This window comes from Puma concolor, chromosome E1 (assembly GCF_028749965.1).
Source record: "Puma concolor isolate L17-30 chromosome E1, mPumCon1.1.hap2, whole genome shotgun sequence".
NCBI classification, from domain to species: Eukaryota; Metazoa; Chordata; class Mammalia; order Carnivora; family Felidae; genus Puma; species Puma concolor.
In genome coordinates this window covers 37,799,030-37,812,121 of record NC_141680.1, presented here as the reverse complement: position 1 = coordinate 37,812,121, position 13,092 = coordinate 37,799,030, and the positions used below count along the sequence as shown (strand labels likewise).

The window sequence follows — 13,092 nt, the reverse complement described above, 5'->3', positions numbered from 1 at the left end:
ACAAAATGATTTCCAAGTTATAGGCGGGTACAGAAGAGAGGGAAGGGTAAGCTACCATGTCTGTAAAAAGGAAGAGAGAAAAAAAATGCATCTACATTCATTGCTGGATTAAGGAAAAACGAACAAGAAGTTGGTAACATTGGTTGCCTCCTGGTTTCCTCATTGGGGGACAGAGATGGGAAGAAATTGTTCCATGGTATAACGTTCGATATATTCAGAATTTTGAACCGCTTGGCACTTTTTGAATATATTATGTATGTATTCAAAGTCTATTCTATCCAAATAGAGTCTATTCAAAATACAAATTGAATTACTATTTAAGGGTGATAGCATGAAATATCCAGGGAGAAGGATTTAAAATATTTGCCTAACACAACTATCTCAAAAATAAGAGAATTAAGTACAAGAAATTCACATAATTTGTTTTCTTTTTTGGCTTCAGGTTTGCTTTAAAGACAAGGTGTTATTTTTAGGTAGAAACTTCCACAATCTTATCCCCCTCCCTTCTGTTAACAAATGATCACATATATCTTTCTTTTCCTGGTTTTTGTATATTTCATACGTAAATTTCTATTCCCACCCGCATGTGAGTGTGCGCGCGCATGCGCATAGAGCATTGAGCGTGGTTTTGAGCTGTTCATAAAAGTTATCGTACCTTATGGTGTGAAGTTCTAGAATCTGACCTTTTGTCAATCTGCGGCTTGCCTTTTGATTTTGTTTCTGGCGTCGTTTGTTATGTGAAAGTTGTATCCTTTAATGTAGTAGAAGTGATTTTTTTTTCTACCTTTTGCTCTTTTGTGCTTTGCTCAAGAAATTCTTCCCTACCTTGAAGCCATAACGATATTCTCCTGTACTTTTTTTTCAAAGTTGTAGGTTTGGCTTTTCACATGTAGATATTTAATCCCCACGCAAGTTATTTTTATGTGTGGCATGTGCTGGGGAATCTGATTTTTTTGGTATATGAATAGCATATTGTCCCCACACCATATATTGAGCCTATCTATCCTCCTCCTCCATGGCTTGTGTGACCAGTCTGTCACATACCAAGTTTCATATATGCAGCGGTCTGAATCTTGGCTTTGTTGGGTTGCATTGGTCTGTTTCTCCTTGGGCCAATCCCATAAGACTTCAGTAAGCTGTATAATAAGTTTTACATCTAGTGGGGATAAAATCTATACTTCAGGGGGCGCCTGGGTGGCTCAGTCAAGCATCCAACTTCGGCTTAGGTTGTGATCTCACAGTCCGTGAGTTTGAGCCCCGTGTCCAGTTCTGACTGACAGCTCGGAGCCTGGAGCCTGCTTCGGATTCTGTGTCTCCCTCTCTCTGACCCACCCCCGCTCTGTCTCTCTCTGTCTCTAAAATAAATAAATATTAAACATTTTTTTTTTAGGGGCACCTGGGTGGCTCAGTCGGTGAAGCGTCCGACTTCGGCTCAGGTCATGATCTCACAGTCGGTGGGTTCGAGCCCCGCGTCGGGCTCTGTGCTGACAGCTCAGAGCCTGGAGCCCATTTCAGATTCTGTGTCTCCCTCTCTCTGACCCTCCCCTCTTCATACTCTGTCTCTCTCTGTCTCAAAAATAAATAAACGTTAAAAAAATTAAAAAATAAATAAATAATTTTTTAAAAACATCTATACTTCAGGATGATTGTACTTCGTTTGCAACATTTTCTTAACTCTTCTTGGTGTTTGACTTTTCCATTAGAATTTCAGGATCCTCTCATCAAGCTCCTCCAAAATCCCTTGAGATTTTGATTAGCATATCATAGAATTTATAGATGAATTAGAGATGAGTTGGCAACTTGGTAAAGTTGAATAGTCTCAGTCACGAATCTGGTATACCTTTCCATCTTATGGTTTCTGCGAATAGTCTCTTCATAAGCTCTTCAATCATTAATTTATTTTGTAATTTTATTCGTAAAGAAATTGCACACATTTTGTTGGACTTAGTCTTAGGCGCTCTATGTTTTTTATTGTTACTGTGAATTGAATCTTTTTCTTCTTTTAAAAAATTTTTTTTAATGTTTATTTATTTTTGAGAGAGAGAGTATGAGTGAGGGAGGGGCAGAGAGAGAGGGAAACACAGAATCCGAAGCAGGCTCCAGGCTCCGAGCTGTCAGCACAGAGCCTGACGCGGGGCTTGAACCCACGAACCGCGAGATCATGACCTGAGCCTAAGTTGGACGCTTAACCCACTGAGCCACCCGGGTGTCCCTGGATCTTTTTCTTCTACCTCTTGATTCGTTGTTGCTAATATACAGGACAGCAGTGATTTTTTTTTTTTTTTTTTGAGAGACAGAGAGAGAGAGAGAGAACATGCAAGCAGGGAAGATGGGCAGAGGGAGGGAGAGAGAGAACCTTAAGCAGGCCCCATGCTCAGCAGAGACTCTGACGTGGGGCTCGATCCCGTGACCGTGAGATCACGACCTGAGCCAAAATCAAGCGTTGGACGTTTAACTGACTGAGCCCCAGGACATCAGTGACTTTCCAACGTTGGACTCATAAAAAGCATCTTTGTTGCCCTCTTATTGATGATGTGTTTAAACACATAGAGTCTCTTAGATAAGTACTGATTTTTTTTTGTCCCTTCCTTTGCTTTTAATTCTTATACTTTTTTTTTCTTGTCTGACTCCATTTGGCAAAAACTTCCGGTATAGGGTTGAATAGTGGCAGTGAGTCCTAGAGGGTGATTTGACTTGTTCCTGAGCATTCTAGTGCTACACTATTAATGTTTGCTGTGTGAGAGTGGTAAATGTATCAGGCTAAGAAAGTTATTTCTTTCTGCTTCTATTGCCAAGGCTTTTTCTGTTTCTACCTTCTATTTTGTTTTCTTACTAAGAGTTTTTATTATGGATGAGTGTTGGATTTTAATCAGATAATTTATCTGCATCCGTTGAAATAATTTTTCTCCTTTAATTGGGTTCATGTAGTGATTTACATTGGGTGATTTTCTTTTTTTCTTTTCTTTCTTTCTTTCTTCTTTCTTTCTTTCTTTCTCTTTCTCTTTCTTTCTTTCTTTCTTTCTTTCTTTCTTTCTTTCTTTCTCTGAGGGAGAGAGAGCACGTGAGTGGGGGAGAGGGGGAGCGGGAGAGGGAGAGAGAGAATATTAAGCAGGCTCCACACCCAGCATGGAGTCCAACGTGGGGCTCGATCTCACGGTTGTGAGATCATGACCTGAGCTGAAATCAAGAGTTGGACCCGTAACTGACTGAGCGACCCAGGAGTCCCTGATTAATTTCCTGCAGCGGAATATCCTCATGTTTCTGGAACAAACCCATTTTTTTTTTTAACTGCTTTATTCTATTTATTTATTTCAAGTAATCTTGATGCCCAGTGTGGGACTCTTGATCTTGGGCCAAGAATCACATGCTCTACAGACTGAGCCAGCCAGGCGCCTCTGCAACAAACCCATTTTTTTTTTTTTAATATAATTTATTTTCAAGTTAGCTAACATACACTGTGCTCTTGGCTTTGGGAGTAGATTCTCATGATTTATCGCTTCCATACAACAGCCAGCGCTCATCCCAACAAGTGCCCTCCTCAGTGCCCATCACCCGTTTCCCCCTCTCCCCCACCCCCATCAACCCTCAGTTTGTTCTCTGTATTTAAGAGTCTCTTATGGTTTGCCTCCCTCCCTCTCTGTTTGAAACGACTTTTTCCCTCTCCCTTCCCCCACGGTCTTCCGTTAAGTTTCTCAAATTCCACATATGGGTGCAAACATGTGATATCTGTCTTTCTCTGACTTCACTCAGCCGAATACCCTCCAGTTCCATCCACGGCAACAAACCCATTTGGATGGCAGTGTGTCATCTGACCAGATGCTGAATTAAATTTGCCACTATTTTGTTTAGGATTCTTGCGCCTGTGTTCAAAACTGAGACTATCTTTTCTGGTAATGTCCTTGCCCGGTTTTGTTATCTATATTATACAGTCTCATAAAATGAGTTGAGTAGCTCTCCTTTTTTTTTTTTTTAAACTAATTTTCTGAAATGAATTGTAACAATACAGGAATTACAGGTCCCTTGAAGTTTTTTTCTTTTCTTTTTTTTTTTTTTAATTTTTTTTTTTCAACGTTTTTTTATTTATTTTTGGGACCGAGAGAGACAGAGCATGAACGGGGGAGGGGCAGAGAGAGAGGGAAACACAGAATCGGAAACAGGCTCCAGGCTCTGAGCCATCAGCCCAGAGCCTGACGCGGGGCTCGAACCCACAGACCGCAAGATCGTGACCTGGCTGAAGTCGGACGCTTAACCGACTGCGCCACCCAGGCGCCCCGAAGTTTTTTTCTTTTAACTTGTCTGGTCCTTGTGTCTTTTTTCTTTTCTTTCTTTCTTTCTTTCTTTTTTTTTTTTTTTGTCTTTGGTCTAAGTTTGCGGGGGAGGTGTTTGGGGGTTAAGGGAAGGAATGTGAGTGGGAAGAAGCGAGAGAAAAAGGAGAAATTTTAAAATATCAACTCTCTGTGTCTTTAGTGCTTATTGATATGTATGTACATTGAGTCCGTTTTTAAGTGTTTCTATAGCATTATCCACTTGATATAAAATCACCAATTTGGGGTCATAAAAGTTGTTCATAGCATTCTCCTTTGCTTTTTTTTTTAAATTTTTTTTTTCAACGTTTATTTATTTTTGGGACAGAGAGAGACAGAGCATGAACGGGGGAGGGGCAGAGAGAGAGGGAGACACAGAATCGGAAACAGGCTCCAGGCTCTGAGCCATCAGCCCAGAGCCTGACGCGGGGCTCGAACTCACGCACCGCAAGATCGTGACCTGGCTGAAGTCGGACGTCCAACCGACTGCGCCACCCAGGCGCCCTTCTCCTTTGCTTTTAAAAACATTCTAATACATGTGAAGTCACGTCCCTCTTTTGGTTCTTACCAGTTATTTTCTATAATTTTAAGTTGTTTTCATATCCAGATATTTTCATTTCACTTATGCCTGATTTATTTCATATTTTCTTTTTCATACATGTGATTCTGTTATTTCTTGCTTCAAAGATTAAAAAAAATGGGGCGCCTGGGTGGCTCAGTCGGTTAAGCGTCCGACTTCGGCTCAGGTCATGATCTCACAGTCCATGAGTTCAAGCCCCGCATCGGACTCTGTGCTGACAGCTCGGAACCTGGGGCCTGCTTCAGATTTTGTCTCCCTCTCTCTCTGCCCCTCCCCCACTCATGCTCTGTCTCTCCCTGTCTCAAAAATAAATAAACATTAAAAAAAAGAACAAAATATTAAAGATTAAAAAAAATTTAACGTTCCTTTTTGAGAGAGAGAGAGAAAGAGAGAGAGAGAGCGAGCATGAATGGGGGAGGGGCAGATTGAGACGGAGACACAGACTATGAAACAGACTCCAGGCTCTGAGCTGTCAGCACAGGGCCCGATTTGGGGCTCGAACCCATGAACCGCGAGATCATGACCTGAGCCAAAGTTGGATGCTTAACTGACTGAGCTACCCAGGTGCCCCATATTGCTTCAAAATTTTAAGCATTCTCATTTTAAATCGTTTTTGGATTCCTCTGTTATTGCCAGTCTATCTGGAATGGGCTCATCTCTGTGGTCAATCCGTGGTGGACTCATTGGCTGTTGTTCATCCTAATTTTTCTTTGGGTGTTTTGTAATTTTTGTGGGTGAGCTCATCCTGAGTAGGAGATTTTGCTTGCTTGTTTTGTTTTCTCTCTCCCTTCCCTCTCCGGACTCTGCCTCATGGTGATATCGGGCTTATGGAAGAGCCAGTTTCTGGGCCCGACGGTGACGTGGCACAGGTCATGGCTTGGGGGGGTTGGGGTGGCGTCATTTCTGTTTGGGCCCAGACGTGTGTGCAGGGCTGATAGCCGTCCTGGGGTTCCTTGCCTGGCAGGGAGTAAGGTGGCGAGGGATGGAGGATGTGCAACTTAGCTCCATTCTGTGGCTTCTAGCAACAAGCCTGGCTCTGGGGGTGCCTGGGTGGCTCAGTCATTCAAGCGTCTGATTCTCGATTTGAGGTCATGATCTCCGCGTTTGTGGGATGGAGTGCACCACTGGGCTCTGTGCTGACATCGCGGAGCCTACTTATGACTCTTCCCCTCCCCATCTCTCTGTGCCCCTCCCCCCAACACGCACAAAATAAATAAATAAGCACTAAAAAAAAAAAAAAAAAAAAAGCCCGGCTCTGGACCCGCACATCCCATGAGACACCTTAATTCGGTCACCCCTCAGAATCAGCCTCCGCCGATGCTTCTGGTTCCAGAATGCAGCAGGCCCCAGCTGCAGCCCCGCTCAACGGCTTTTTATTTCTGTTCCTTGGGAACTACTGTGTGCTTTGGAGCATGGCGATATCTTTGTATCTTTATGATTGCTCTATATCGGGAAAACTAAGGAATCTCGAACAGAAAGCTACGCCGCCAACTTAGCCAGGAGTCCCCGACCTTGACCACATCCTATAGTAATTCATGCCCCGGGTCCTCTCTTTCCCACAAAAGAACCCGAGGTGTCTCGTGGCCCAAGGAAAGGGAGGAAATGATTCATTTGACAGGCCCTTGAACACGATTTACTTGACCCTTTCCACCGATCACTTTTCTCTCACTCCCTCAGACCCGAGGGGAGCTGACGTAATGGTGCAACAGGTATTTACAAAAGGGGTTTCTGGGGCGCCTGGGTGGCGCAGTCGGTTAAGCGTCCGACTTCAGCCAGGTCACGATCTCGCGGTCCGGGAGTTCGAGCCCCGCGTCGGGCTCTGGGCTGATGGCTCAGAGCCGGGAGCCTGTTTCCGATTCTGTGTCTCCCTCTCTCTCTGCCCCTCCCCCGTTCATGCTCTGTCTCTCTCTGTCCCAAAAATAAATAAACGTTGAAAAAAAAATTTTTTTTACAAAAGGGGTTTCTGGAATGATGACGTCTGTCATTCTGAGAGGGAGCGCTGCCGTAGGGATCTGGAGCTGTCGCCCACAAGCCATGGGTGGGGTGATGGCTTTCAGCATGTTTTTATATAATATTTTTGCTTCCCTTCCCTTATGTTCATCTGGGTTTGTTTTTTTTTTTTTTATCTTAAATTCCTCAAATGAGTGAAGTCATATGATGTTTGTCTTTCTCTGACTAATTTCGCTTAGCATGATACCCTCCGGTTCCATCCACGTGGTTGCAAATGGCAAGATGTCATTCTTTTTGGTTGCTGAGTAATACTCCATTGTATAGACATCCCACATCTTCTTTATCCATCCATCCATCGATGGACATTTGGGCTCTCTCCATACTTTGGCTGTTGTCGATAGTGCTGCTATAAACATGGGGGTGCATGTGTCCCTTCGAAACAGCACCTGTATCCCTTGGATAAATGCCTAGTAGTGCAATTGCTGGGTGGTAGGGCGGTTCTATTTTTAACTTCTTGAGGAGCCTCCATACTGTTTTCCAGAGTGGCCGCACCAGTTTGCATTCCCACCAGCGGTGCGAGAGAGATCCCCTCTCTCTGCATCCTCGACACCATCTGTTGTTGCCCGAGTTGTTCATGTGAGCCGTTCTGACAGGTGTCAGGTGATATCTCATTGTGGTTTTGATATGTATTTCCCTGATGATGAGTGAAGTTGAGCATTTTTTCATGTGTCGGTTGGCCATCTGGATGTCTTCTGTGGAGAAGTGTCTGTTCATGACATCCACCTTTTCTTGGCCAGAGAGGAAGCTCAGAGACCTGGTGACCATCGCCACCAAAACTTTCCTCCGTCCCCACAAGCTCATGACCATGCTCCGGAGCATTCGGGAGTTCTACCCAGACTTGACCGTGATCGTGGCCGATGACAGCAAGGAGCCCCTGAAGATTAACGACAACCATGTGGAGTATTACACCATGCCCTTTGGGAAGGTGTGTCCCCGGCAGATGGGGAGGCATCTGGGTCCTGGGACCCAGAGTCCGTTCTTCCCTGGATGGGGCTGCCTGAGTGGCCTTCCCAAGGAAGCCCGAATCTGGGGTGGAGGGGGTGGGGCTCTTCTCTGAGCCCCGTTGCTGACTCCACCTTCACAGAGAAATCGGGTCACTCTTACTTTTCTGCACTAACGAGGCGATCAGTCCATCTTTCCTCACGCTTGGTGTGGACATTAGTCTTTCTAAGTGACCTGAGGTGTCGGACATCCTAAGGATTCCTGACCTGCAGATTCAAGAGCAGAGAACCTCGTGATCCCTATGATTCCACCCAAGCTAGAGGCACTCTCCCTCTCTCCCTTTCTCTCTCCTTCACATACCCTTTCCTGCAAGGACACACAGAAACAAGAGGGGATGATGTATACTATAGCGTCCCACCCTCCAACACTTTCCAGGCACCAGGAGGGGAAGTGGAGAGAGAGTCACAGAGTCAGGCGAGAAAGGACTCCGGTCACCCCACATTGGCCCTGGGACCAATGAAGGGCTTCCTGGCCTTTTCTTTTTTTTTTTTTTTTTTTTTAACGTTTATTTATTTATTTATTTATTTTTTAAAATTTTTTTTTCAACGTTTATTTATTTTTGGGACAGAGAGAGACAGAGCATGAATGGGGGAGGGGCAGAGAGAGAGGGAGACACAGAATCGGAAACAGGCTCCCGGCTCTGAGCCATCAGCCCAGAGCCTGACGCGGGGCTCGAACTCACGGACCGCGAGATCGTGACCTGGCTGAAGTCGGACGCTTAACCGACTGCGCCACCCAGGCGCCCCAACGTTTATTTATTTTTTGAGACAGAGAGAGCATGAACGGGGGAGGGTCAGAGAGAGAGAGGGAGACACAGAATCGGAAGCAAGCTCCAGGCTCCGAGCTGCCAGCCCAGAGCCCGACGCGGGGCTCGAACCCGCGGACCGCGAGGTCACGCCCTGAGCCGAAGTCGGACGCTCCACCGACTGAGCCGCCCAGGCGCCCCTCCTGGCCTTTTCTTCATGTCAACCTCTGATTCAGGGAGTCCCTGTCCTTCCTCCTGTTTGGGGTGCAGCCTGGCTGTTGGGAACTTAGCAAGCTCCCGGGGGATTCTAACACGCGCCCGGGCCGGCAACCTCTGCTCTCCCCTCCCCTCATTCCACCTGCAGGGCTGGTTCGCCGGTAGGAACCTGGCCATCTCTCAGGTCGCCACCAAATACGTTCTCTGGGTGGATGATGATTTTCTCTTCAACGACAAGACCAAGATTGAGGTGCTGGTGGATGTCCTAGAGAAAACGGAACTGGACGTGGTAAGGCTGAGCTGCCGCTTTTTGCCCCCCCCCCCCCCCCCCCCCCCGCTGCAATCTGTAGAGACAGCCAAGAGAGGGAAGGGGAAGGGGAGGGAAGAGAGGTAGGGGCAGGGGAGGGAGGGCTCCCGGGAGGGCGAGGGGCTCATGCAGGAGATGGGTAAGCCAGCACAGCTCGGGTTGAGAGCGCCACACTGGGGATCAGGAGGTGTGCGGCCTCCGTCTCTGCCTCCATATTTACTTTTCTTTGAGTAAATGACCCCCCCCCCCGCCCCCCCCCTGCTCCTCTCCTAACCCTTGTTCTATCTTTAAAACGGTGTGTTTATGGGATCACTTCTAACTTCCTCCCCGGACCGGTGTGACGGGAAACAGAGCAGTGCTCTCTGTTGCTGTCACACGCCATTGATTTGTTTTATTGTATTATTATTATTATTATTTGTAAACACTTTTTATTGTTTATTTATTTTTGAGAGGGTCCGAGCGTGAGCCGAGGAGGGGCAGAGAGAGGGGGAGACACAGACTCGGAAGCAGGCTCCGGGCTCCGAGCTGTGCGCACAGAGCCTGACGCGGGGCTCGAACTCATGGACCTGAGATCCGTGATCTCATGGATCTCATGGATCTCACGGATCTCACGGTCGTGAGATCACGGCCTGAGCCGAAGTCGGACGCTTCACCGACTGAGCCACCCAGGCGCCCTTCTGTCACACATCATTAAAAAAAAAAATGTGAAGGGTACAACGTTTTTAAAAGCGTACGTAGCCTTATTGAGGTTAAAAAAAAAGAGGAAGAAGAAGGAGAAAGAAGGGACGCCTGGGTGGCTTAGTCAGTTAAGCATCCGACTCTTGATTTCGGCTTAGGTCACGATCCCGGGGTTGTGAGGTCGAGCCGTGCATCAGGCGCTGCTCTGAGCGTGGAGTCTGCTTGGGATTCTCTCTTTCTCTCTTTCCCTCTGCCCCTCTCCCCTGCTCTCTCTGGCTGTATCGTAATTTAGTCCACTTAAAACTCAGAGGGTCTATTTGCTGAACGAAGAAGGAAAGAAGTGGTGATTCTTCTCTCCTCTCAGGGTGGGGGTGGGTGGGTGGGGGGGCCAGGAGCAGAGCAGGGGGAGGGAGGCAGCTCGAGACACAAGGCCCCTTGCAGGAGGGCCGGCAGTGGTGACTCCACAAAGGGACCCTTGTGCACGCAGGCTGCTGCGGGCCTGCCCCCAAGCACTGCTCCGCCTCGTGGGAGGGAATGACTTACCTTCTGGAAAGAGCGAGCTTGCTGTAGGGTAAGCGGAGCAGACTTGTCTGCCCTTTGGACATGGTGCTTTCTGCTCCCAGCAGCGAGATCTCCTGGGGTGAGCAGGAGTGAAAAGGTCAGGGGCGCCTGGGTGGCTCGCTTGGCTAAGCGTCCGACTTCAGCTCAGGTCATGATCTCCTGCTTTGTGAGTTCGAGCCCCGCATCAGGCTCATCTGCTGTCAGCCTGGAGCCTGCTTCGGATCCTCTGTCTCCCTCTCTCTCTCTCTCTCCTCCTCCCCTGCTCTCTCTCTCTCTCTCCCCAAAATAAACATTTTTTTAAAAAGGAAGGAATGAAAAGATCAACGGACCTTGCTGGTGTGTGGAAAGGCATGTTGCGACAGCAAAAAGAGTGAATCCAAGGGATAGTATGAAGGGTAGACACGGAACAGGTGTGATTCTTGTTTCTATTTTTATCTTTTTACATTTCTAAAAATGTTTATTTATTTTTGAGAGAGACAGAGAGAGCGCAAGCAGGGGAGGGGCAGAGAGACGGGGAGACACGGGATCTGAAACAGGCTCCAGACTCGGAGCCGTCAGCTCAGACCCCGACACAGGGCTCGAACGCGGTAACGGTGAGATCATGACCTGAGCAGAAGTCAGATGCTTAAGCCAGGCGCCCCAGGCGTGATTCTGGTAACTGATGTGGTTTGGAGTGTTGGGGTTTGGAGCCGATGGGCCAAGAAAGAATTCTTGAGACACCTTCGGTGCAAAAATGTGTTTTTATTATAGCACAAGGAGGGGACCCTTAGGCGTTATAAGTGTGTGAGAAGCGACTGGTTATATGAGAGTTTCTGTCCTCTGGAGAGGAAGGTGGCATGAGGGTCCCAGGAAATCGACTCTCTATGTTTCTGAGATTACTTTTTTCTTGTAAATCAACAGAGTTGCAAACTGAGGGGGACTCATGTCCCGTAGGACTGTGATCTCTATCAGTTAACCATTTGTTTTCGCCTCTCCTTTGTTCTCGGGCAGGAGTGCCTGAGGAAACTCACGCACATCCCACCGTGGCTGTGGGGGTGGGGGGTGGGCGGTGGGGTGGGGGGTGTCAGCTTCTGCTTTGCCCTCAGCCTGCCTTTTGCTCCCTCATCAGTGACTGAGGTTCAGTCCAGGAAGGCTTCCTGGCAGAGGCAACCTGAATATCAAGTCTGTGTTCTCTGACGCGCGTCTCTCTGCCCACGGGTCAGGTAGGTGGCAGTGTGCTCGGGAACGTGTTCCAGTTTAAGCTGTTGCTGGAGCGGAGTCAGAATGGGGACTGTCTTCACCGGAGGCCAGGCTCTTTCGGACCCCTGGATGGCTTCCCCCGCTGTGTGGTGACCAGCGGCGTGGTCAACTTCTTCCTGGCCCACACAGAGCGACTGCAGAGAGCTGGCTTCGACCCCCGCCTGCGGCGAGTGGCTCACTCAGGTGGGGAAGAGATGGAAGGGTGAGGAAGGTTCTGGCCTCCGGACCGACCTCAGGAGTCTGTTCCTTCCAAGGGACACGCACCACCGATAGTGGTCCTTGCCTGCCACGCTGGGCCTCTCTCCCTTTTCCCCCAGACTAGGGAGTTCAAGGTCTCTCTTGCCTCCCTTCTCCCCCCTCGTTTTGCCTCTTATCCCCCAACGGCTGCTCCCATGTGAGACGCCCTCCCCCTATAGGTCGGCCCCCTCCCTCGTTCCTCTCTTGCTCCCTCAGTTCGGGAGTTCATAGTTCTGTCCAGCCGGAAAGCTGATCTGTCTCTCTGTCTCTCTGGCCACATCCCTGAGAAACGTGCTTATGAATTCCTTCGCACTCATCAGCCTGGCAGGTGGCTTTGCATGGGCTCCACCTCCCGAGGGGTATAAACTGTGCCCTGCCCCCTGCTGCGCACCCCCCCTTCCCTGCCCCCCTGCCCGGACCCTGGGATATGGCCCTGGGGTCTCTCTAGCTGATGTTCTCCCTCTCTTCACAGAGTTCTTTATTGATGGGCTCGGGAGCTTGCTTGTGGGGTCGTGCCCAGAAGTGATCGTAGGTCACCAGGCCCGTTCTCCAGCGGCGGACCTGGAGAAGATGTACAGCACGTTCCGGACCAACACCCACGACCAGATCCAGTTCAAGCTGGCTCTCCATTACTTCAAGAACCATCTCCAGTGCTCCACATAAAGGTGCCCGGGCATCAGGAATGCTCTAGACGTACCCGTCGTGGGACCCAGAACAGCGGGACTGGTGCTGGGGATACCCAAGTATAGACTCCTGAGAAGACGGATGTTGGAAAGAATAAGCCAGCGGGTGGGGCAGATGGGTCAGGCTCAGGGACGAGAAATGCCCGTCAGAGCCTAAGGGTCGTTAGAAAGGGACCAACCCCCGATAGGGGCAATAGAGGCATATCAACAACAGTCATTATTTGTTTGTAGGACCCGTTACCAGTTAGGGACACACAGCATCTCGCATCGTCTCATTTGACCTCACGCAAAAGAGTCCATGGTGGGTTGTATCCTTGGTCGAAAGAGTGGCTGCTGGGGTTTTGAGGGTTATTCGGTAGAAGTTATATCATGGTCAGCGGCACCACTTCCGGCATCCACAAATGTTTGTTTGTTGTCACCCTGGGGGCTCCGATAATGTGAATGACGCAGGGTCCTTGCCTCCAGGAGGCTGCAGCCTGGTCCAGTCGAGTCCGCTAAGCGGAATCGTGCAGCCAGGTTCGGAGAAGCGG

At 48.5% G+C, this 13,092-nt stretch overlaps 1 protein-coding gene across 1 annotated transcript in view; it reads left to right on the top strand.

The window, feature by feature from the left end:
* B4GALNT2 (beta-1,4-N-acetyl-galactosaminyltransferase 2 (SID blood group)) overlaps positions 1-12,669 on the top strand; it is a 71,907-nt gene extending 59,238 nt beyond the window's left edge. The window contains exons 8-11 of the mRNA XM_086685463.1: positions 7,632-7,819; positions 9,006-9,146; positions 11,606-11,825; positions 12,352-12,669. Coding sequence (XP_086541589.1) covers positions 7,632-7,819; positions 9,006-9,146; positions 11,606-11,825; positions 12,352-12,542 — 740 coding nt within the window. The 3' untranslated portion in view covers positions 12,543-12,669. The remainder of the gene's footprint in view (positions 1-7,631; positions 7,820-9,005; positions 9,147-11,605; positions 11,826-12,351) is intronic.
* Positions 12,670-13,092: the final 423 nt, after the last annotated feature.